This window comes from Ranitomeya imitator, chromosome 5 (genome assembly GCF_032444005.1).
Source record: "Ranitomeya imitator isolate aRanImi1 chromosome 5, aRanImi1.pri, whole genome shotgun sequence".
Lineage (NCBI taxonomy): Eukaryota > Metazoa > Chordata > Amphibia > Anura > Dendrobatidae > Ranitomeya > Ranitomeya imitator.
The window spans coordinates 1,636,688-1,663,469 of record NC_091286.1 but is presented as its reverse complement, the minus strand read 5'-3'; the positions used below and the strand labels follow the sequence as shown (position 1 = coordinate 1,663,469).

The following is a 26,782-nucleotide window of genomic DNA, read 5'->3' as shown; positions in this document are numbered from 1 at the left end:
ACCACTTGTGACCACAGGAGTGAACTCTGCCACAGAATTCACAACACGGGAGGTCTGCTAGAGAGAAGTGCAGAAAAGCGCTAATGGCAGAGATCTGTACTGCTAGGCCTTAGTCCCTTCTCGAATACTATCTGGAAGAACTCTAAGATTTTAGGAATACCTGGATGGAATGACTCGGTAAAGGATTCCCCTACTTATGAGCAGAACTTCTTCCATACCTTGGAATAGATGGTTAGTCACTGGCTTTCTGATTGCCTGCATAGTGGTTACTACTAGGGTTGAGCGAAACGGATCGTTCATTTTCAAAAGTCGCCGACTTTTGGCAAAGTCGGGTTTCATGAAACCCGACCCGATCCCTGTGTGGGGTCGGCCATGCGGTACTTTCTTATTTTTAGTGACTCTATAGCGACAGGGTCTGTTCCGCAGGACTGGCGCATAGCAAATGTGGTGCCAATATTCAAAAAGGGCTCTAAAAGTGAACCTGGAAATTATAGGCCAGTAAGTCTAACCTCTATTGTTGGTAAAATATTTGAAGGGTTTCTGAGGGATGTTATTCTGGATTATCTCAATGAGAATAACTGTTTAACTCCATATCAGCATGGGTTTATGAGAAATCGCTCCTGTCAAACCAATCTAATCAGTTTTTATGAAGAGGTAAGCTATAGGCTGGACCACGGTGAGTCATTGGACGTGGTATATCTCGATTTTTCCAAAGCGTTTGATACCGTGCCGCACAAGAGGTTGGTACACAAAATGAGAATGCTTGGTCTGGGGGAAAATGTGTGTAAATGGGTTGGTAACTGGCTTAGTGATAGAAAGCAGAGGGTGGTTATAAATGGTATAGTCTCTAACTGGGTCGCTGTGACCAGTGGGGTACCGCAGGGGTCAGTATTGGGACCTGTTCTCTTCAACATATTCATTAATGATCTGGTAGAAGGTTTACACAGTAAAATATCGATATTTGCAGATGATACAAAACTATGTAAAGCAGTTAATACAAGAGAAGATAGTATTCTGCTACAGATGGATCTGGATAAGTTGGAAACTTGGGCTGAAAGGTGGCAGATGAGGTTTAACAATGATAAATGTAAGGTTATACACATGGGAAGAGGGAATCAATATCACCATTACACACTGAACGGGAAACCACTGGGTAAATCTGACAGGGAGAAGGACTTGGGGATCCTAGTTAATGATAAACTTACCTGGAGCAGCCAGTGCCAGGCAGCAGCTGCCAAGGCAAACAGGATCATGGGGTGCATTAAAAGAGGTCTGGATACACATGATGAGAGCATTATACTGCCTCTGTACAAATCCCTAGTTAGACCGCACATGGAGTACTGTGTCCAGTTTTGGGCACCGGTGCTCAGGAAGGATATAATGGAACTAGAGAGAGTACAAAGGAGGGCAACAAAATTAATAAAGGGGATGGGAGAACTAAAATACCCAGATAGATTAGCGAAATTAGGATTATTTAGTCTAGAAAAAAGACGAATGAGGGGCGATCTAATAACCATGTATAAGTATATAAGGGGACAATACAAATATCTCGCTGAGGATCTGTTTATACCAAGGAAGGTGACGGGCACAAGGGGGCATTCTTTGCGTCTGGAGGAGAGAAGGTTTTTCCACCAACATAGAAGAGGATTCTTTACTGTTAGGGCAGTGAGAATCTGGAATTGCTTGCCTGAGGAGGTGGTGATGGCGAACTCAGTCGAGGGGTTCAAGAGAGGCCTGGATGTCTTCCTGGAGCAGAACAATATTGTATCATACAATTATTAGGTTCTGTAGAAGGACGTAGATCTGGGTATTTATTATGATGGAATATAGGCTGAACTGGATGGACAAATGTCTTTTTTCGGCCTTACTAACTATGTTACTATGTTACTATGTTACGCGACTTTCGCGCCAAAGTCGCGTTTCGTATGACGCGCTTGGCGCCATTTTTTTCAGCCAATGAAGGGGCGTGGGCAGAGTGATGACATAGGTCTTAGGGGCGTGGACGCCTATCGCCATGTTGTCGCTTGTGCGCTGTAGCGATTTGCACTGTGTAACACCAGCTTTTCAGTTCAGGGACGGAGGGGGGAGAGGAGGGAGAGAGGGAGAGGGAGAGGGAGAGGGAGAGGGAGAGGGAGAGAGAGAGAGAGAGAAGAAAAAAAAAAAAAAAATTCCCATTGGCTTTGCATTGGGTTTCGTATTTCGGTCGATCCTCGACTTTTCGCCATAATCGGCCGATTTCACTCGACTCGACTTTTGAGATAGTCGGGTTTCGCGAAACCCGGCTCGACCCTAAAAAAGTCAAGGTCGCTCAACCCTAGTTACTACCTTATCTGATAGTCCCTTGGAGCTTAGGATCTGCCTCTCATAATCCAAGCTGTCAGGTGCAGAAAGCGCGAATCTTGATGCAAGAGGGTACCCTGGGACAGAAGGTCATATCTGTCCGGAAGGGGAACTGGATCCTCCAGAGCGATGTGCTGTAACTCCGGGAACCAACATCTTTTGGGCCAGAAGGAGGCCACTAGTATTAGGCTACGTTCAGACTAGCGTTGTGCTAGTGTGCGTCGGGTTAGCGTCGGGCGACGCAGCGGCGACGCACGCGTCATGCGCCCCTATGTTTAACATGGGGGACGCATGCGTTTTTGTTTGTTGCGTTTTGCGACGCATGCGTCTTTTTTGCCGCAAGCGTCGGACCAAGAAAACGCAACAAGTTGCATTTTTCTTGCGTCCGATTTTCGGCAAAAAAACGACGCACGCGTCGCAAAATGCAGCGTTTTTGCGTGCGTTTTGCTGCGTTTTTGCATGCGTTGTGCGTTGCGTCGCCGACGCAGCGGCGCACAACGCTAGTCTGAACGTAGCCTTACTGTTGTTTGATCTTCCTGGATCTTCCTCCGAACCCTTGGTAGAAGTGTAAAGACAGGAAATGCGTAAAGAAGATCCAAGTCCCAACTTTGAGATAGGGCATCTACTCCTCCTGGGTTGTCTCTTGGGTCTATTCAGATAAACCTTGCTACTTTCGAATTACTCTAGGTTGCGCACAGATCTATACGTGGGACCCCTATCTCAGGGTTAGCTGGTGAAAAACTTCTGAATTCAACTCCCATTACGAGGACCACAGGTTTTCCCTCATGAGAAAATGTGGTACTCTATTTTCAGAGCCATTCAAGTGAACTGCACAAATGAGAACAATGTTTCTTTCTGCCCACCAAAATATTTGACCTGCTAAGGCCTGTAGGCTTTGGCCTCTCAGACCTCCCTGGCGAAGCAGAAATGAAACCGTTGTGATGTTGTCCCAAAAAAATCTTCACATGACGATTTCTGACCATGTCATGGCATTGTCGCAGTGTCTCCCATACTGCCTTTAACCCTCTGTAATTGGACGATTTCTTTTGGCGTTCCGGGGACCATGTACTCTTCAGGCACTGACCTTCCACTTCTGCTACCCATCCTTTCTAGCTTGTGTCGGTGGTAATACGGATGACGCCGGATGCCCACCATATATCGGGGATTCTCTCACACTTGCTGAAACCTTCATTTTCCTGTCTAGACCAATGGATGTCTGTTCCAGACTGACAAGATTGTTCCTTGTAGTTGTCTTGAGTGGGTCGGACTCCACCGTTTGCTTGGAATGCAGGATGTCAGTAGGCCCAGGACTCTCATGGCATACCTGATGGAGACCATCCTCCTTTTCTGCAACAACCGAATCTTGTCCCCAATTTCATCTTGCTTTATGAGTGGCAGGGAAGACATCCTGCGATGTGAATTGAAGAGGACTCCTAAGAACACTTTTTGAGTACCTGGTTGCAAGTCAGATTTTTCCCAGTTGATGCGCCATCCCAGATCTTCTAGTATCTCGATAGTCTGGGAAAGCTGCTGACTGAGGATGATGGTGGAGTCTGCTACTACAACCCCTGGCAAAAATTATGGAATCGCCAGGCTTGGAAGATGTTCATTCAATTGTTGAGTTTTGTGTCATGTCTGTGATCTGCTTTTTTTCTACAAAATTAAAGTCATTTCAAATGTCAACTTTCTGGCTTTAAGAAACACTAAAAGAAATCAAGAACAAACAATGTGGTAGTCAGTGATGGTTACTTTTTTTTAACCAAGCATAGGGGAAAAATTATGGAGTCACTAAATTCTGAGGAAAAAATTATGGAAATACAAACAAACAAACAAAAAAACCTCCAACCCATCCCTAGTATTTTGTTGCACCACCAGCTTGCAGTCTGAGGCCTGGACTTAATGAGGGTCTCACAGGACTCTTCATCAATCTGGCTCCCACTTTCTCCGATTGCTGTCCCCAGATCGCTTTGCATGTTGGATTCTTGTCATGGACCATTTTCTCCAACTTCCACCAAAGATTGTCAATTGTGTTGAGTCCGAACTATTTGCAGCCATGACATTGACCTTATGTGTCTTTTTTCCAGGAATGTTTGCACAGTTTTTGCTCTATGGCAGGATGCATTATCATCTTGAGAAATGATTTCATCGTCCCCAAACATCCTTTCAGTTGATGGGATAAGAAGAGTGTCCAAAATATCAAAATAAACTTGTGCATTTATTGAAGATGTAATGACGCCATCTCCCCAGTGCCTTTACCTGACATGCAGCCCCATATCATCAATGACTGTGGTAATTTGCATGCTCTCTTCAGGCAGTCATCTTTATAAAACTCATTGGAACGGCACCAAACAGAAGTTCCAGCATCATCACCTTGTCCAATGCAGATTCACGATTCATCACTGAATATGACTTTCATCCAGTCATCCACAGTCCACGATTGCTTCTCCTTATCCCATTGTAACCTTGTTTTTTTCTGTTTAGGTGTTAATGATGCTTTCGTTTAGCTTTTCTGTATGTAAATCCCATTTCCTTTAGGCGGTTTCTTACAGTTCGGTCACAGACGATGACTCCAGTTTCCTCCCATTCGTTCCTCATTTGTTTTGTTGTGTATTTCCTGTTTTGGAGACATATTGCTTTAAGTTTCCGGTTTTGTCGCTTTGATGTCTTCCTTGGTCTACCAGTATGTTTGCTGTTATGAACTGGTGATTCAGAAACACAATGGACCTGGTGGTTAAGAGCACACAAAGTGACCTGATAGTTACTAATAACATAGGACGAGCTCTGAGACGTGGGAACTCTGCTGACCGCAATCCCTAATCCTATCACACCACACTAGAGGTAGCCGTGGAGCGCTCCTGACCAGACCTAGGCGCCTCGGGCACAGCCTGAGAAACTAGCTAGCCCTGAAGACAGAAAAATAAGCCTACCTTGCCTCAGAGAAATTCCCCAAAGGAAAAGGCAGCCCCCCACTTATAATGACTGTGAGTAAAGATGAAAATACAAACACAGAGATGAAATAGGTTTTAGCAAAGTGAGGCCTGACTTACTGAATAGACCGAGGATAGGAAAGATAGCTTTGCGGTCAGCACAAAAACCTACAAACAACCACGCAGAGGGCGCAAAAAGACCCTCCGTACCGACTAACGACACGGAGGTGCTCCCTCTGCGTCCCAGAGCTTCCAGCAAGCAAGAAAAACCAATATAGCAAGCTGGACAGAAAAAATAGCAAACAAAAGTAACACAAGCAGAACTTAGCTTATGCAGGGCAGACAGGCCACAAGACGATCCAGGAGAGAGCAAGACCAATACTGGAACATTGACTGGAGGCCAGGAACAAAGAACTAGGTGGAGTTAAATAGACCAGCACCTAACGACTTAACCTCGTCACCTGAGGAAGGGAACTGAGAAGCCGCAGCCCCACTCACATCCACCAGAGGAAGCTCATAGACAGAACCAGCCGAAGTACCACTCATGACCACAGGAGGGAGCTTGACCACAGAATTCACAACAGTTTGCCTTTAACAACCTTCCCATGTTGTTTGTATTTGGTCCAGATTTTAGACACAGCTGACTGTGAACAACCAACATCTTTTGCAACATTGCCTGATGATTTACCCTCTTTTAAGAGTTTGATAATCATCTTCTTTGTTTCAATTGACATCTCTCGTGTTGGAGCCATGATTCATGTCAGTCCACTTGGTGCAACAGCTCTCCAAGGTGTGATCACTCCTTTTTAGATGTAGACTAACGAGCAGATCTAATTTGATGCAGGTGTTCGCTTTGGGAATGAAAATTTACAGGGTGATTCCATAATTTTTTCTCAGAATTGAGTGACTATAATTTTCCCCTACGCTTGGTTAAAAAAGAAACCATTATTGACTAAGGCTACGTTCACATTAGCGTTCCACTAATGTGCGTCGCTGTTGCGTCGGCGACGCAGCGGCGACGCGCCCCTATGTTTAACATGGGGGACGCGTGCGTTTTTTTGTTGCGTTTTCCGACACGTGCGTCGTTTCCGACGCTAGCGTCGGACGCAAGAAAATGCAACAAGTTGCATTTTTCGTGCGGCCGATTTTCGTCAAAAAACGACGCACGCGTCGCAAAACGCAGCGTTTTTGCGTGCGTTTGCGCACGTTTTTTGGTGCGTCGTGCGTTGCGTCGCCGAAGCAGCGGCGCGCAACGCTAATGTGAACGTAGCCTAACACATTTTTTGTTCTTGATTTCTTTTAGGCTATGTGCACACATTCGTGTTTTTTTGTTCTAAAAACGTGAAAAAAACGCTCACATTAAGAATCCTATTAGAATGCATTCCGCATTTTTTTGTGCACATGCTGCATTTTTTTCCGCGGCAGAATCGCATACCAGAAAAAAATGCAGCATGTTCATTCTTTGTGCGGAATCGCGGGGATTCCGCACACATAGGAATGCATTGATCCGCTTACCTCCCGCATGGGGTGTGACGGAGTGTACGGCAGAGCAAAAAGGGGCAACAGGCCAAGAGATGATTCCACAGATTTATTATCAAGAACGCTGGAACAACACATGCAGGTAGATCTACAGAGTCCACAATTAGTCCAACGGAACAGGTTCGGGGCACCTCCCGATAATCCTTGTGCCAGCTAACAAAGCAATAGTCCACACGAGTCCAAGGGATCCCAAAACAATCCCACGAATGACGAGATATGTCCTCAGCTCAAGTCTCGCCCCGTTCGCTTCCGCAGTCCCAGATGGGCGTGGGGTCTTGCCTCAGCTAAGAATCCCCACTCCTTCTCCTTCAAGGATCAACTCACAGCTGATCTCAAAATAAGAATGGATTGTCTGAGCTCCTGGGATCCGCCCATGAAGGGGGGTAGGGGTCACACCTTCTATTCAATGGTTGGGTCCACCAGAAGATTCTAGACTGGTGGGCTCCACGTAGTCTATGTAGTATGTACATATGACTAGCCACCTGCTGTGAGGAAGAATGGCTATTCTTTCACTAGTGATGTTGACAAAGCTTAATTACATTATAGCTTAGGCCTGCAAGTATTGGGGGAAGGAGACATATTGTTACAGGTGAACTCCCAGCACAAGAAAATACATGAATTACAGCTAATAGAAACCAGAGAACAGTTACATACATCAAATGGCATATTATTCAAATACAGGACAGGGCAAAAGTACATATCATGACAATCCCTTCCCCTCCCAATTTGTGTACGCATTAGGGACCTCTACAGGTCGCTGGTTAAGTACACACAGGCAGAGCGTAACTTACATGTGGCTTCACGCAGCCACGAATTGGCATCGTAGCTCTCCTGTTGTGAATTCTGTTGTCGGGCTCCCTCCTGTGGTCATGAATGGTACTTCGGCTGGTTCTGTCCATGGACTTTCTCTGGTGGCTGTGGGTGTTTCTGAGTTTCCTTCCACAGGTGACGAGGCTAAGTCGTTAGTGGGCTGCTCTATTTAACTCCACTTAGATCTTTGCCCTATGCCAGCTGTCAATGTTGTACTATTGGTCTAGTTCGCTCCTGGATCGTTCTATTACCTGTTTACTCCAGCAGAAGCTAAGTTCCTCCTTGCTATTTTCCTGTTTGCTATTTTTTCTGTCCAGCTTGCTATTGTGAATTTGTCTTGCTTGCTGGAAGCTCTGGGACGCAGTGTGGCGCCTCCGCACCGTGAGTCGGTGCGGAAGGTTTTTTTTTTCCTGCACACTCTGCGTGGCTTTTTGTAGGTTTTTGTGCTGACCGCAAAGTGACCTTTCCTATCCTCAGTCTGTTCAGTAAAGGTACCTTCACACATAACGATATTGTTAACGATATCGTTTTTTTTTGTGACGTAGCAACGATATCGTTAATGAAATCGTTATGTGTGACAGCGACCAATGATCAGGCCCCTGCTGGGAGATCGTTGGTCGCTGAATAAAGTCCAGAACTTTATTTCGTCGCTGGACTCCTGCTGACATCGCTGGATCGGCGTGTGTGACACCGATACAGCGATGTCTTCACTGGTAACCAGGGTAAACATCGGGTAACTAAGCGCAGGGCCGCGCTTAGTAACCCGATGTTTACCCTGGTTACCATCCTAAAAGTAAAAAAAAAACAAACACTACATACTTACCTACAGCCGTCTGTCCTCCAGCGCTGTGCTCTGCACTCCTCCTGTACTGGCTGTGAGCGTCGGTCAGCCGGAAAGCAGAGCGGAGACGTCACCGCTCTGCTTTCCGGCCGCTGTGCTCACAGCCAGTACAGGAGGAGTGCAGAGAAGCTGAGCGCCGGGGACAGACAGCGGTAGGTAAGTATGTAGTGTTTTTTTTTTTTTACTTTTACGCTGGTAACCAGGGTAAACATCGGGTTACTAAGCGCGGCCCTGCGCTTAGTTACCCGATGTTTACCCTGGTTACCGGCATCGTTGGTCGCTGGAGAGCGGTCTGTGTGACAGCTCTCCAGCGACCAAACAGCGACGCTGCAGCGATCCGGATCGTTGTCGGTATCGCTGCAGCGTCGCTTAATGTGAAGGGGCCTTTAGTCGGGCCTCTCTTTGCTAAATCTATTTCATCTCTGTGTTTGTGATTTCATCTTAACTCACAGTCATTATATGTGTGGGGCTGCCTTTTCCTTTGGGGAATTTCTCTGAGGCAAGGTAGGCTTTATTTTCCTTTCTTAGGGCTAGCTAGTTCTGAGGCTGTGACGAGTTGCATAGGGAGCGTTAGGAGCATTCCACGGCTATTTCTAGTGTGTGTGATAGGATTAGGGATTGCGGTCAGCAGAGTTTCCACTTCCCAGAGCTTGTCCTGTGTTTTCGTAGCCATCAGGTCTTTCCGGGTGCTCTTGATCATCAGGTCCATTATTGTCCTAACCACCAGGTCATAACACTTTCCCACATCATTGCCCAGGAGAACATCTGCAGGCAGACCACCCATCACCCCAACCACACATCGCCTGACCCCAAAACCAAAGTTCAGATCCACAGTGGCTGTGGGAATAGTCCTCCATTGTCCACCAGCCAGTTCAATGACAATCCCAGGTCCTCGATGGATTGCCTCAGGCCGAACCACTCGGGGATCAGCCAGTGTGAGGAAAGCCCCTGAGTCACAAAATCCAATAAGTCTCTGTCCATCCAGCATGACCTCCTGCAAGTGCTTACCTCGATGAGCAGAAGTCGTCATAGCTGCAGGTCGCACACCATAAACTCCTAGTGGTGCAACATGGGTGGGTGAGGCACAAGGCCAGTCCTCCCGTAGTGGTGACACGTCGTCCTCCATGGCACTTGGCTGTACATAATTAATAATACGACTGGGTACAGGATCAATCCTCATTTGAACAGCTGGGCAGGAGGCTTGCAGATGCCCCGGCTGCCCACATCGATAGCATCTGTGCTGGGTCTCACTCCATCCAAGGCGTCCTCTTGGGCGAGGGGTAAGGGAACCTGGAGGCCGGCCCCCACCTGAAGGTGCTGTAGGGTTTTGAGGACGACTCCTCCATGGGCTCCATGTGGCCGGATGCCCACAACCATAACACCTGCGTTCTGCTACTTCCTCTCCTCGTCGTATTCCAGAAAACGCATTAGAAGCAACTGGAGGCACATTTACACAGGTATCAGCATGAGGTAGTGGCTTAGAGGAACGTGGAACAATAGGGACAGAAGAACAGGGGGCCACCGGTGTTGTGGAGCTGGTAGGCCTCTCTCCATCCTCCAACAGAACCCTCCACTGAGGCTTGATGGTGAGAGCCTCATCAGCGAGAGCTGCAGCTTCCTCCACAGTGGCTGGTCTCCTCTCACGCACCCATTCCCGTATCTCAGCAGGGCACTTGAAGTAAAACTGCTCTTTTAGGATAACCTGGAGGAAGGTCTCCCAGGTTAAGGCCTCCTCTGCCTCCAGCCAGCGATGACATATTTGTTTGGGTCTGTGGGCATACATCTTGAAAGACACTTCCTCATCACAGGCTAAAGTACGGAACTGAGTCCTGTAAGTGTCTGGGGTAACAGCATAATGTTCTAGAATAGTCCGTTTAATCTCTGCATACTCACAGTTCCCCTGAGGGTCCATAGCTCTATAGGCTGCAGCAGCTCCACCCTCTAAGAGCCCCATCAGATGTCGGACTCGGTCCCTTTCCGGGACTTCCATTAATCGACACTGATGCTCAAAGTCCTGGAAGAAGCCCTCAATGTCGCCTGCAGCCTCATTAAAGGGCTTGAAGTCTTTGCGGGACACTCTGGGGAGTTCCCTCATGGTGGGTGCTGGAGTTAGAGTCTGTCTGGAGCTTCTAGCTGCTTCCAAAGCGATCTGCCTCTCCAGCAATGCCATTTCCTGAGCTCTGTGATTGGCCTCCCTCTCCCTCTCCTCGGCTCTGTGAATGGCCTCCCTCTCCTCGGCTCTGTGAATGGCCTCCCTCTTATCGTCTATGGTGGCCTCTTCTCCCAGCAATGCCAACTCCTCCTCGTACCACACAACCCACTGACTTTTTGTTTTTTTTTCCTCCGGCTGCAGTCTTTCCTCCATTTGCTGTGAGGATCCTTCCTCAGCGTCATCTTGCAGGCGAACTCCTTCCAAAGCCTCAATTAGCTGTTCCTTGGAGAGTCCTTTAAAACGGACTCCTACTTCACGGGCCTTTGATTGTAGGCTCCCCAAAGTCCAGTTCTTGTACTCTGCGGTGTTGGTTCCCGATGTTGGGCCATTGTCCTCCATTCCTTCTGCTCTGATCCCACCGCTGCCAACCAGTTTGTGACGGGGTGTACGGCAGAGCAAGAAGGGGCAACAGGCCAAGAGATGATTCCACAGATTTATTATCAAGAACGCTGGAACAACACATGCAGGTAGATCTACAGAGTCCACAATTAGTCCAACGGAACAGGTTCGGGGCACCTCCCGATAATCCTTGTGCCAGCTAACAAAGCAATAGTCCACACGAGTCCAAGGGATCCCAAAACAATCCCACGAATGACGAGATATGTCCTCAGCTCAAGTCTCGCCCCGTTCGCTTCCGCAGTCTAGATGGGCGTGGGGTCTTGCCTCAGCTAAGAATCCACACTCCTTCAAGGATCAACTCACATCTGATCTCAAAATAAGAATAGATTGTCTGAGCTCCTGGGATCTGCCCATGAAGGGGGTAGGGGTCACACCTTCTATTCAATGGTTGGGTCCACCAGAAGATTCTAGACTGGTGGGCTCCAAGTAGTCTATGTAGTATGTACATTTGACTAGCCACCTGCTGTGAGGAAGAATGGCTATTCCTCCACTAGTGATGTTGACAAAGCTTAATTACATTAGAGCTTAGGGCTGCAAGTATTGGGGGAAGGAGACATATTGTTACAGGTGAACTCCCAGCACAAGAAAATACATAAATTACAGCTAATAGAAACCAGAGAACAGTTACATACATCAAATGGCATATTATTCAAATACAGGACAGGGCAAAAGTACATATCATGACATGGGGCTATGCCCACCACTCGGAAAGTAAGCGGATCATGTGCGGATGGTACCCAGGATGGAGGAGAGGAGACTCCAGGCCCTGGGAACCATATCATTGTTAAAAAAAAAAAAAGAGAGAATTAAAATATTAAATCGTGATATTCTCACCTTCCCGCTCCTCGTGACGTTCCAGTCCCAGTAATGCTTTGCGGTAATGACCTGTGATGACGTGCAGTCTCGTGTGATGCTACGTCATCTGGGGTCATTGCTGCGGGGCATTACTGGGACCGGAGCATTGTGAGGAGCAAGAAGGCTGCGGGGCCGCCGGAAGGTGAGAATATCACGATTTTTTATTTTTTTATTATTTTTAACATTAGATCTTTTTACTATTGATGCTGCATAGGCCGCATCAACAATAAAAAGTTGGTCACACTTGTCAAACACTATGTTTGTGTGACCAACCCGTTAGTATTCCAAGCGATGCTACAGATCGCTAATTACGCTTGTAAAACGCTAGTGTTTAGCGGGAAAACGCACGCCAATTCCGCATGCAATATACTCGCGGCAGGAGTTGCACTTCGCCTTAGTGTTTCTTAAAGCCAGAAAGTTGCCATGTGAAATGACTTTACTTTTGTGCCGTCTGTGATTTGCTTTTCTCTACAAAATGAAACAACTGAATGAACATCCTCCGAGGCCGGTGATTCCATCATTTTTGCCAGCGGTGGTAGAAGGATGTTGTCCAGACATGGAACGACAATAATTCCCTTCTTCCATAGGAAAGCTGCCACCGCCTTCATTACATTCATAAAGATATGAGGAGCTGAGGAAAGGCCGAAGGCGGACATGTGAACCGGAAATGGCGGATTGATCCCTGCTGTTCCAGCACAAACTTCAGACACCGACTGTGGTTGGGGTGGATAGGAACATGGTAGTACGCATCTCTAGGCACATGGTAGTACGCATCTCTAGGCACATGGTAGTACGCATCTCTAGGCACATGGTAGTACGCATCTCTAGGCACATGGGAGTATGCATCTCTAGGCACATGGGAGTACGCATCTCTAGGCACATGGGAGTACGCATCTCTAGGCACATGGGAGTACGCATCTCTAGGCACATGGGAGTACGCATCTCTAGGCACATGGGAGTACGCATCTCTAGGCACATGGGAGTACGCATCTCTAGGCACATGGGAGTACGCATCTCTAGGCACATGGGAGTATGCATCTCTAGGCACATGGTAGTACGCATCTCTAGGCACATGGGAGTACGCATCTCTAGGCACATGGGAGTACGCATCTCTAGGCACATGGGAGTACGCATCTCTAGGCACATGGGAGTATGCATCTCTAGGCACATGGGAGTATGCATCTCTAGGCACATGGGGGTACGCATCTCTAGGCACATGGTAGTACGCATCTCTAGGCACATGGTAGTACGCATCTCTTAGATCTAGTGTGCACACGGTGGACTCCTTCCCCATCAACTGAATGCTTGATCTTACTGTTCCCATTTTAAATTTTTGTGCATCTGATCCATTGATTTAGGAGTTTTAGATTTATAATGACACAGTCTTTGCCTGAAGGCTGCAGTGTGCCGATAGCCAGTACATGGCAGGCAGCCTTTCTGGCGACTAATTATCCTAGGTGCAGTACCCTGTCTGACCTGAGGGTAAGGTGGCGCCAGAGAGCTGTAAGTTCCAAACCGGAAGTGGGATATAGATAAATCCTCTTCAGAAAGAACCAGGGGCAACCAAACAACCCCGGTTCATGACAAATTGGTGTGAGTGGTGGGGACGATAAGGACATCCTCCTCGTGAACCGTCACAGCGCAGAGTTAGACAACACATTACTCCGAGCCACAAACCTCCCGGATTCAGCCGAGGCATAGGCCATAAACCGTGTCGCCATTTTCAACATAGGGAGGGACGCTCACATAACCTCTCTAGGGGTGTTAGATTTTAGTTGGGGTGTCAGCTTGTCGATCCAGATACACATGGACCTGGCTACCGAGGTGTCCGCCATATTAGCCTCAATGATTCCCAACTTCTCTTCAGTAGTCCCCTCGGCCTTCCTGACCATGGCATTAAGAAAGCAGAAAGAACCCTCAAAGGGTATTGGGGTCTTTTTTGCCACCTTGGCGAATGGAATATCTACTTTTGGGATTTCTTCACAAACCTTCACTTTCTCTGGATCAAAAGGGAGAAGGGCTTTAAAATGTCTGGGAATAACGAGCTGCTTCTCTGCATCTTCCCATTCCTCCAGGATCGCAATGGTCTTGTGTTTGTTGACCAGGAACACCCTATTTCTTTGTGTTCTCAGCCCTTCAATCGCGTCATCCTGTATCGTGTGTGGTACTTGAGCCTCCTCGACCTTCCCGGTAGCCCCTACCACTCTTAAAGGGACTCTGTCACCTGAATTTGGAGGGAACAATCTTCAGCCATAGGGGCGGCAAGATTGCCTTGTGCAGGCATGTACTACGGAGGACAGAGAATGAACTTCAATCCAAAATTGCAGCCAGCGGGTAAGGAAAGGGTGAATCAAACACCCGAAAACCCCGCCCCTATGGCTGAAGATTGTTCCCTCCAAATTCAGGTGACAGAGTCCCTTTAAGAGATCATCCATAGTCTCGGATGAGAAGAAATACTTTTTCCTTTCCTCTGAGGGCATCTGGGGATTCTTCCTTCTTCGCCCTCAACGTCTTCCTCGGAATAATAAGAGTATGGGTATTCCTCCTCTGGAGATTCTCCCATCTGGCTCTCTTGTGACGGGAGGTTATCGGAGCTGGCTGTGATGGTACAAGACAAGGGCTGTGGACCTCTTCTCTAATCCTGGCCCACATAGCCATTAAAAAAGACGCTTCTTCGTCCTTAAGGAAGTTTGAAATCCAATCTGCGCATAACTGTTTTTTTGTAAGACTCTGCAAGTTTCGTGTCGGGCATCTCCTAGGCTTTTTCCGGGAAGAGGATCCTGATCTAAGGGAGTCGCTCGCTCCTATTTATTAGATGGGATATTTGTGCTCTTTTTAGCTAATGAAATGGATCAAAGTCGCTATGGGGTTACTTTCACTGGCCAGGGACTGTTCGGCTGGTGCTACTGAGCGTGAGGATCCATGGTCCAGACTGCACACCACACCTTCTGATAGCACCCTCTTATGGGGTCTTATCTAAATCCGGAAGTGTGCATCATGCCGGAAGGCACGGAAGTCATCAGAAGGCGAGCAGAAGGCGTCCCGGGCCGGAAATATGTTCTGCACGAAGTCCAGCGGCAGCAGCGTGGAGTCGAGAGCCCTCCGCAGAGGGAAGCGGCGAAGTCAGGAGCTTTGCCCTGCTCCATCGACTGGCTGAGGGACCCCCGCCCAGCCAAGTAGCAGCCGGGAGCCTTTTGGCCAAGTAAAGGAAGAGATCCAGTCCACTCTGATCCCCCTGAGCTCCAAGGAAAGCTCTTTGCGCTCCTGTGCTCCTCTCTTCTGCGCCCTGTCCTGCTAGGGACAAGAAACCCACTGAGGGTGAGGAGGAGAGGGGGACTTTTACCTCCCGTGTGTTTCCTGTCCCTACAAGATGACTGGGACTACCTCCTGTCACGAGGGACGTCCGGGGAAAATAGATGATATATTTGGGGGAGTAGCGGGGGCCCAGTTAGAACTATGGTGCCCTATGATTAGAAGAATTAGAGTTTGGGGGGCACTTTACAGAAAGTGGACAGCACAAATGTAATCGTACGATAAAGGGAATGGAGTGTCTGGCTGTACATCCAGCCAGCCCCACAAAAGTAAGGATCCGGCCGTACATCCAGCCACCCCACAAATGTAAGGATCCGGCCGTACATCCAGCCAGCCCCACAAAAGTAAGGATCCGGCCGTACATCCAGCCAGCCCCACAAAAGTAAGGATCCGGCCGTACATCCAGCCAGCCCCACAAAAGTAAGGATCCGGCCGTACATCCAGCCAGCCCCACAAATGTAAGGATCCGGCCGTACATCCAGCCACCCCACAAATGTAAGGATCCGGCCGTACATCCAGCCAGCCCCACAAAAGTAAGGATCCGGCCGTACATCCAGCCAGCCCCACAAAAGTAAGGATCCGGCCGTACATCCAGCCAGCCCCACAAAAGTAAGGATCCGGCCGTACATCCAGCCAGCCCCACAAATGTAAGGATCCGGCTGTACATCCAGCCAGCCCCACAAAAGTAAGGATCCGGCCGTACATCCAGCCAGCCCCACAAATGTAAGGATCCGGCCGTGCCACGAGCGCAGCCAGCCTGGTCCCGAGAGGTGCGATGCTCCATGTACTCACGCTTGTGCTTTGCTGGGGGGCTGCGCTGTGTCGGGGGTGCAGATATCGCACTTTTGGGCAGTTCCCTCTGCATCCAGTCTTCTTCCCAATCTTTCTTGATTTTTGCTTCCTGTGATGCAATTCTGGGGAAACAATGAGCTGCAATTAATGGCGCAGTCCAAGAGTAGTTGCTGCACACAGCTCCAGCAGGGGGCGCCACCAGCTCACACACAGACTCTGTGTGTGCTGGTGGCGCCCCCTGCTGGAGCTGAGCCTGTGTGTGTGCTGGTGGCGCCCCCTGCTGGAGCACAGACTCAGCTCCAGCAGGGGGCGCAACCAGCTCTCACACACACACACACACAGACTCCGCTCCAGCAGGGGGCGCCACCAGCTCTCTCTCACACACACACACACACACAGACTCCGCTCCAGCAGGGGGCGCCACCAGCTCTCTCTCACACACACACACACACACACAGACTCCGCTCCAGCAGGGGGCGCCACCAGCTCTCTCACACACACACACACACACACACACACACACACACACACACAGACAGACTCCGCTCCAGCAGGGGTCGCCACCAGCTCTCACACACACAGACTCCGCTCCAGCAGGGGCACCACCAGCTCTCACACACACACACACACAAAAGACTCTGCTCCAGCAGGGGGCGCCACCAGCTCACACACACAAAAGACTCTGCTCTAGCAGGGGGCACCACCAGCTCACACACACAAAAGACTCCGCTCCAGAAGGGGGCGCCACCAGCTCACACACACAAAAGACTCCGCTCTAGCAGGGGGCGCCACCAGCTCTCACACACACACACACAGAAGACTCCACTCCAGCAGGGGGCGCCACCAGCTCTCACACACACACACACTCTGCTCCAGCAGGGGGCACCACCAGCTCAAACACACACACAGACTCCGCTCCAGCAGGGGGCGCCACCAGCTCACACACACACAAAAGACTCCGCTCCAGCAGGGGGCGCCACCAGCTCTCACACACACACACAAAAGACTCCGCTCCAGCAGGGGGCGCCACCAGCTCTCACACACACACACACACAGAAGACTCCACTCCAGCAGGGGGCGCCACCAGCTCACACACACACACACACACAGAAGACTCCACGCCAGCAGGGGGCACCACCAGCTCACACACACACACACACACACACAAAAGACTCCGCTGCAGCAGGGGGCACCACCAGCTCACACACACACAAACACAAAAGACTCCGCTCCAGAAGGGGGCGCCACCAGCTCACACACACACACACACAGACTCCGCTCCAGAAGGGGACGCCACCAGCTCACACACACACAGACTCCGCTCCAGCAGGGGGCGCCACCAGCTCACACACACACAGACTCCGCTGCAGCAGGGGGCACCACCAGCTCACACACACACAAACACAAAAGACTCCGCTCCAGAAGGGGGCGCCACCAGCTCACACACACACACACACAGACTCCGCTCCAGCAGGGGGCACCACCAGCTCACACACACACAGACTCCGCTCCAGCAGGGGGCGCCACCAGCTCACACACACACACGACTCGGCTTCAGCAGGGGGTGCCACCAGCTCACACACACACACACACAGACTCCGCTCCAGCAGGGGGCGCCACCAGCTCACACACACACACACAGACTCCGCTCCAGCAGGGGGCGCCACCAGCTCACACACACACACGACTCGGCTTCAGCAGGGGGTGCCACCAGCTCACACACACACACACACACACACACACACACACACACACAGACTCCGCTCCAGCAGGGGGCGCCACCAGCTCACACACACACACACACACACAGACTCCGCTCCAGCAGGGGGCGCCACCAGCTCTCACACACACACACACACACAGACTCCGCTCCAGCAGGGGGCGCCACCAGCTCACACACACACACAAAAGACTCCACTCCAGCAGGGGGCGCCACCAGCTCACACACACACACAAAAGACTCCGCTCCAGCAGGGGGCGCCACCAGCTCACACACACACACACAGACTCCACTCCAGCAGGGGGCGCCACCAGCTCACACACACACACAGACTCCGCTCCAGCAGGGGGCGCCACCAGCTCACACACACACACGACTCGGCTTCAGCAGGGCCACCAACTCACACACACACAGACTCCGCTCCAGCAGGGGGCGCCACCAGCTCACACACAGACTCCGCTCCAGCAGGGGGCACCACCAGCTCACACACACACACAGACTCCACTCCAGAAGGGGGCGCCACCAGCTCACCCACACACACAAAAGACTCCGCTCCAGCAGGGGGCACAACCAGCTCACACACACACACAGACTCCGCTCCAGCAGGGGGCGCCACCAGCTCACACACACACACAAAAGACTCCGCTCCAGCAGGGGGCGCCACCAGCTCACCCACACACACACACACACACACACACAGACTCCACTCCAGAAGGGGGCGCCACCAGCTCACCCACACACACAAAAGACTCCGCTCCAGCAGGGGGCACCACCAGCTCACACACACACACACAGACTCCGCTCCAGCAGGGGGCGCCACCAGCTCACACACACACACAAAAGACTCCGCTCCAGCAGGGGGCGCCACCAGCTCACACACACACACAGACTCCGCTCCAGCAGGGGGCGCCACCAGCTCACACACACACACACACACAGACTCCGCTCCAGCAGGGGGCGCCACCAGCTCACACACACACAGACTCCGCTCCAGCAGGGGGCGCCACCAGCTCACACACACACACAAAAGACTCCGCTCCAGCAGGGGGCGCCACCAGCTCACACACACACACACACACACACACACACACACAGACTCCGCTCCAGCAGGGGGCGCCACCAGCTCACACACACACAGACTCCGCTCCAGCAGGGGGCGCCACCAGCTCACACACACACACACACAAAAGACTCCACTCCAGCAGGGGTCGCCACCAGCTCACACACACACACTAAAGACTCCGCTCCAGAAGGGGGCACCACCAGCTCACACACACACAGACTCCGCTCCAGCAGGGGGCGCCACCAGCTCACACACACATAGACTCCGCTCCAGCAGGGGGCGCCACCAGCTCACACACACATAGACTCCGCTCCAGCAGGGGGCACCACCAGCTCACACACACACACAGACTCCGCTCCAGCAGGGGGCGCCACCAGCTCACACACACACACACACACAGAAGACTCCACTCCAGCAGGGGGCGCCACCAGCTCACACACACATAGACTCCGCTCCAGCAGGGGGCACCACCAGCTCACACACACATAGACTCCGCTCCAGCAGGGGGCGCCACCAGCTCACACACACATAGACTCCGCTCCAGCAGGGGGCGCCACCAGCTCACACACACACACAGACTCCGCTCCAGCAGGGGGCGCCACCAGCTCACACACACACACAAAAGACTCCGCTCCAGCAGGGGGCGCCACCAGCTCACACACACACACAGACCCCGCTCCAGCAGGGGGCGCCACCAGCTCACACACACACACACACACACACACAGACTCCGCTCCAGCAGGGGGCGCCACCAGCTCACACACACACACAAAAGACTCCGCTCCAGCAGGGGGCGCCACCAGCTCACACACACACACAAAAGACTCCGCTCCAGCAGGGGGCGCCACCAGCTCACACACACACACAGACCCCGCTCCAGCAGGTGGCGCCACCAGCTAACACACACACACACACACAGACTCCGCTCCAGCAGGGGGCGCCACCAGCTCTCTCTCTCACACACACACACACACACACACACACACACAGACTCCGCTCCAGCAGGGGGCGCCACCAGCTCTCACACACACACACAGACTCCACTCGAGCAGGGGGCACCACCAGCTCTCACACACACACACAAAAGACTCCGCTCCAGCAGGGGGCGCCACCAGCTCACACAAACACACAGAAGACTCCACTCCAGCAGGGGGCGCCACCAGCTCACACACACAAAAGACTCTGCTCCAGCAGGGGGCACCACCAGCTCACACACACACACAGACTCTGCTCCAGCAGGGGGCACCACCAGCTCACACACACAAAAGACTCTGCTCCAGCAGGGGGCACCACCAGCTCACACACACAAAAGACTCCGCTCCAGCAGGGGGCGCCACCAGCTCACACACACACACAAAAGACTCCGCTCCAGAAGGGGGCGCCACCAGCTCACACACACAAAAGACTCCGCTCCAGCAGGGGGCGCCACCAGCTCACACACACAAAAGACTCCGCTCTAGCAGGGGGCGCCACCAGCTCTCACACACACACACACACACAGAAGACTCCACTCCAGCAGGGGGCGCCACCAGCTCACACACACACACAGACTCTACTCCAGCAGGGGGCACCACCAGCTCACACACACACGACTCGGCTTCAGCAGGGGGCGCCACCAACTCACACACACACACAGACTCCGCTCCAGCAGGGGGCACCACCAGCTCACACACACACAAAAGACTCCGCTCCAGCAGGTGGCGCCACCAGCTCTCTCACACACACACAGAAGACTCCACTCCAGCAGGGGGCACCACCAGCTCACACACACACACACAAAAGACTCCGCTCCAGCAGGTGGCGCCACCAGCTCTCTCACACACACACACACACACACACACACAGACTCCGCTCGAGCAGGGGGCGCCACCAGCTCACACACACACACAAAAGACTCCGCTCCAGCAGGGGGCGCCACCAGCTCACACACACACACAGACTCCGCTCGAGCAGGGGGCGCCACCAGCTCACACACACACACAAAAGACTCCACTCCAGCAGGGGGCGCCACCAGCTCACCCACACACACAAAAGACTCCGCTCCAGCAGGGGGCGCCACCAGCTCACACACACACACACAGACTCCGCTCGAGCAGGGGGCGCCACCAGCTCACACACACACACAAAAGACTCCACTCCAGCAGGGGGCGCCACCAGCTCACACACACACACAGACCCCGCTCCAGCAGGTGGCGCCACCAGCTAACACACACACACACACACACACACACACACAGACTCCGCTCCAGCAGGGGGCGCCACCAGCTCTCTCTCACACACACACACACACACACACACACACACAGACTCCGCTCCAGCAGGGGGCGCCACCAGCTCTCACACACACACACAGACTCCACTCGAGCAGGGGGCACCACCAGCTCTCACACACACACACAAAAGACTCCGCTCCAGCAGGGGGCGCCACCAGCTCACACAAACACACAGAAGACTCCACTCCAGCAGGGGGCGCCACCAGCTCACACACACAAAAGACTCTGCTCCAGCAGGGGGCACCACCAGCTCACACACACACACAGACTCTGCTCCAGCAGGGGGCACCACCAGCTCACACACACAAAAGACTCTGCTCCAGCAGGGGGCACCACCAGCTCACACACACAAAAGACTCCGCTCCAGAAGGGGGCGCCACCAGCTCACACACACAAAAGACTCCGCTCCAGCAGGGGGCGCCACCAGCTCACACACACAAAAGACTCCGCTCTAGCAGGGGGCGCCACCAGCTCTCACACACACACACACACACAGAAGACTCCACTCCAGCAGGGGGCGCCACCAGCTCACACACACACACACACAGACTCTGCTCCAGCAGGGGGCACCACCAGCTCACACACACACGACTCGGCTTCAGCAGGGGGCGCCACCAACTCACACACACACACAGACTCCGCTCCAGCAGGGGGCACCACCAGCTCACACACACACAAAAGACTCCGCTCCAGCAGGTGGCGCCACCAGCTCTCTCACACACACACAGAAGACTCCACTCCAGCAGGGGGCACCACCAGCTCACACACACACACACAAAAGACTCCGCTCCAGCAGGTGGCGCCACCAGCTCTCTCACACACACACAGAAGACTCCACTCCAGCAGGGGGCACCACCAGCTCACACACACACACACACACACACAGAGAAGACTCCACGCCAGCAGGGGGCACCACCAGCTCACACACACACACACAAAAGACTCCGCTCCAGCAGGTGGCGCCACCAGCTCTCTCACACACACACAGAAGACTCCACTCCAGCAGGGGGCACCACCAGCTCACACACACACACACACACACACACAGAAGACTCCACGCCAGCAGGGGGCACCACCAGCTCACACACACACACAAAAGACTCCGCTGCAGCAGGGGGCGCCACCAGCTCACACACACACAAAAAAGACTCCGCTGCAGCAGGGGGCGCCACCAGCTCACACACACACACAAAAGACTCCGCTGCAGCAGGGGGCGCCACCAGCTCACACACACAAACACAAAAGACTCCGCTCCAGCAGGGGGTGCCACCAGCTCACAGACACGACTCGGCTTCAGCAGGGGGCGCCACCAGCTCACACACACACACAAACAAAAAAGACTCCGCTCCAGAAGGGGGCGCCACCAGCTCACACACACACACAAAAGACTCCGCTGCAGCAGGGGGCGCCACCAGCTCACACACACACACACACACACACAAAAGACTCCGCTCCAGCAGGGGGTGCCACCAGCTCACATACACGACTCGGCTTCAGCAGGGGGCGCCACCAGCTCACACACACACACAAACACAAAAGACTCCGCTCCAGAAGGGGACGCCACCAGCTCACACACACACAGACTCCGCTCCAGCAGGGGGCGCCACCAGCTCACACACACACACAGACTCCGCTCCAGCAGGGGGCACCACCAGCTCACACACACACACACACAGACTCCGCTCCAGCAGGGGGCGCCACCAGCTCACACACACACACACACACACACACAGACTCCGCTCCAGCAGGGGGCGCCACCAGCTCACACACACACACAGACTCCGCTCCAGCAGGGGGCACCACCAGCTCTCACACACACACACACACACACAGACTCCGCTCCAGCAGGGGGCGCCACCAGCTCACACACACACACACACACAGACTCCGCTCCAGCAGGGGGCGCCACCAGCTCACACACACACACACACACACACACACAGACTCCGCTCCAGCAGGGGGCGCCACCAGCTCACACACACACACACACAGACTCCGCTCCAGCAGGGGGCGCCACCAGCTCCCACACAAAAGACTCCACTCCAGCAGGGGGCGCCACCAGCTCACACACACACACAAAAGACTCCGCTCCAGCAGGGGGCGCCACCAGCTCACACACACACACACAAAAGACTCCGCTCCAGCAGGGGGCGCCACCAGCTCACACACACACACAAAAGACTCCGCTCCAGCAGGGGGCGCCACCAGCTCACACACACACACAGACTCCGCTCGAGCAGGGGGCGCCACCAGCTCACACACACACACAGACTCCACTCCAGCAGGGGGCGCCACCAGCTCACACACACACACACACTCCGCTCCAGCAGAGGGCGCCACCAGCTCACACACACACACGACTCAGCTTCAGCAGGGGGCGCCACCAACTCACACACACACACACACACACACACACAGACTCCGCTCCAGCAGGGGGCGCCACCAGCTCTCACACACACACACAGACTCCACTCGAGCAGGGGGCACCACCAGCTCTCACACACACACACAAAAGACTCCGCTCCAGCAGGGGGCGCCACCAGCTCACACACAGACTCCGCTCCAGCAGGGGGCACCACCAGCTCACACACACACACACACACACACACAGACTCCACTCCAGAAGGGGGCGCCACCAGCTCACCCACACACACAAAAGACTCCGCTCCAGCAGGGGACACAACCAGCTCACACACACACACACAGACTCCGCTCCAGCAGGGGGCGCCACCAGCTCACACACACACACAAAAGACTCCGCTCCAGCAGGGGGCGCCACCAGCTCACCCACACACACACACACACACACACACACAGACTCCACTCCAGAAGGGGGCGCCACCAGCTCACCCACACACACAAAAGACTCCGCTCCAGCAGGGGGCACCACCAGCTCACACACACACACACAGACTCCGCTCCAGCAGGGGGCGCCACCAGCTCACACACACACACACAAAAGACTCCGCTCCAGCAGGGGGCGCCACCAGCTCACACACACACACACAGACTCCGCTCCAGCAGGGGGCGCCACCAGCTCACACACACACACACAGACTCCGCTCCAGCAGGGGGCGCCACCAGCGCACACACAGACTCCGCTCCAGCAGGGGGCGCCACCAGCTCACACACACACACACACAGACTCCGCTCCAGCAGGGGGCGCCACCAGCTCACACACACACACACACAGACTCCACTCCAGCAGGGGGCACCACCAGCTCACACACACACACACACACACACACAGACTTCGCTCCAGCAGGGGGCGCCACCAGCTCACACACACACACAGACTCCGCTCCAGCAGGGGGCGCCACCAGCTCACACACACACACACACATACTCGGCTCCAGCAGGAGGCGCCACCAGCTCACACACACACACACACACACACAGAAGATTCCGCTCCAGCAGGGGGCGCCACCAGCTCTCACACACACACACACACACACACAGACTCCGCTCCAGCAGGGGGCGCCACCAGCTCACACACACACACAGACTCCGCTCCAGCAGGGGGCGCCACCAGCTCACACACACACACACACATACTCGGCTCCAGCAGGAGGCGCCACCAGCTCACACACACACACACACACACACAGAAGATTCCGCTCCAGCAGGGGGCGCCACCAGCTCTCACACACACACACACACACACACAGACTCCGCTCCAGCAGGGGGCGCCACCAGCTCACACACACACACAGACTCCGCTCCAGCAGGGGGCGCCACCAGCTCACACACACACACACACATACTCGGCTCCAGCAGGAGGCGCCACCAGCTCACACACACACACACACACACACACAAAAGACTCCGCTCCAGCAGGGGGCACCACCAGCTCTCACACACACACATACTCCGCTCCAGCAGGGGGCGCCACCAGCTCACACACACAGACTCCGCTCCAGCAGGGGGTGCCACCAGCTCTCACACACACACACACACACAGACTCCGCTCCAGCAGGGGGCGCCACCAGCTCACACACACACAGACTCCGCTCCAGCAGGGGGCACCACCAGCTCACACACACACAGACTCCGCTCCAGCAGGGGGCGCCACCAGCTCTCACACACACACACACAGACTCCGCTCCAGCAGGGGGCGCCACCAGCTCACACACACACAGACTCTGCTCCAGCAGGGGGCGCCACCAGCTCTCACACACACACACACACACACACACACAGACTCCGCTCCAGCAGGGGGCGCCACCAGCTCACACACACACAGACTCCGCTCCAGCAGGGGGCGCCACCAGCTCACACACACACACACACACACACACACACACACACACACAGACTCCGCTCCAGCAGGGGGCACCACCAGCTCTCACACACACACACACACACACACACACAGACTCCGCTCCAGCAGGGGGCGCCACCAACTCACACACACACACACAGACTCCGCTTCAGCAGGGGGCGCCACCAGTTCACACACACACACACACACGACTCGGCTCCAGCAGGGGGCACCACCAGTTCACACACACACACACACACACACACACACACACACACACACAACTCAGCTCCAGCAGGGGGCGCCACCAGTTCACACACACACACACACACACACACGACTCGGCTCCAGCAGGGGGCACCACCAGTTCACACACACACACACACACACACGACTCAGCTCCAGCAGGGGGCACCACCAGTTCACACACACACACACACACACACACACACACGACTCAGCTCCAGCAGGGGGCGCCACCAGTTCACACACACACACACACACACACACACACACGACTCGGCTCCAGCAGGGGGCGCCACCAGTTCACACACACACACACACACACAGACTCCGCTCCAGCAGGGGGCGCCACCAGTTCACACACACGACTCGGCTCCAGCAGGGGGCGCCACCAGCTCACACACACACATACACACGCGCACGCACACACACACAGACTCCGCTCCAGCAGGGGGCGCCACCAGTTCACACACACACACACACACGCGCACACACACACACAGACTCCGCTCCAGCAGGGGGCGCCACCAGCTCTCATACAAGGTCACATCACAAGTTGTTGGGTCTCTGAGCGACAGGAAATCTGCAGGAATGGCTGAATGTTCCCGGCACCGCAGTCTCTCCACGCACCGGACACGCTGCGCCCCGAGGAGAATCACCGGAGGACGGATCAGACAGGAATCAGCCCCATGTCACCATCTAAGGCGACGTTCACACATCAGGTTTTCGCTGGATCCGGTGAATGTCGCCGCTGGATCCGTTTTTTTTCCCATAGACTTGTATTAGTGCCGGATTGCTCCGGATCACATTGCGTTTCATCCGGTTTTTCTGCCGTTTCCGGTTTCTGGAAAAAACGTCCACAGCAACGTTGTCTCCGTCTGCTGGAATGGAAGCCCATGGGAGCCGGAAGGTGCCGGATCCGGAAAATGACGGATTCCATTTTTTTAAACTGAGCATGCTCCAAATGTTTTTTTATCCAATAATCTAGATACGCTGGCCGGATCCGTCACATCAGTTTTTCACAATCTGCGCCGGATCCGGATTTTCCAACATTCGCCGGATTGTGTCTGATGCAAAAAACCTGATGTGTGAAAGTAGCCCAAGACTGCATTCAGATCCACAGGACACGACTGAGCGCAACCTGATCATTTATAGGGCTGCACTCGGTGTAGAGTGGGACGGACGCGCTCACATC

At 53.6% G+C, this 26,782-nt stretch overlaps 1 protein-coding gene across 1 annotated transcript in view; it reads right to left on the bottom strand.

The window, feature by feature from the left end:
- The window catches only part of LOC138680784 (harmonin-like), a 215,691-nt gene that overhangs the window by 160,972 nt on the left and 27,937 nt on the right, over positions 1-26,782 (bottom strand). Inside the window, exon 5 of the mRNA XM_069768040.1 lies at positions 16,028-16,149. Within this exon, the coding sequence (XP_069624141.1) occupies positions 16,028-16,149 (122 nt within the window). The remainder of the gene's footprint in view (positions 1-16,027; positions 16,150-26,782) is intronic.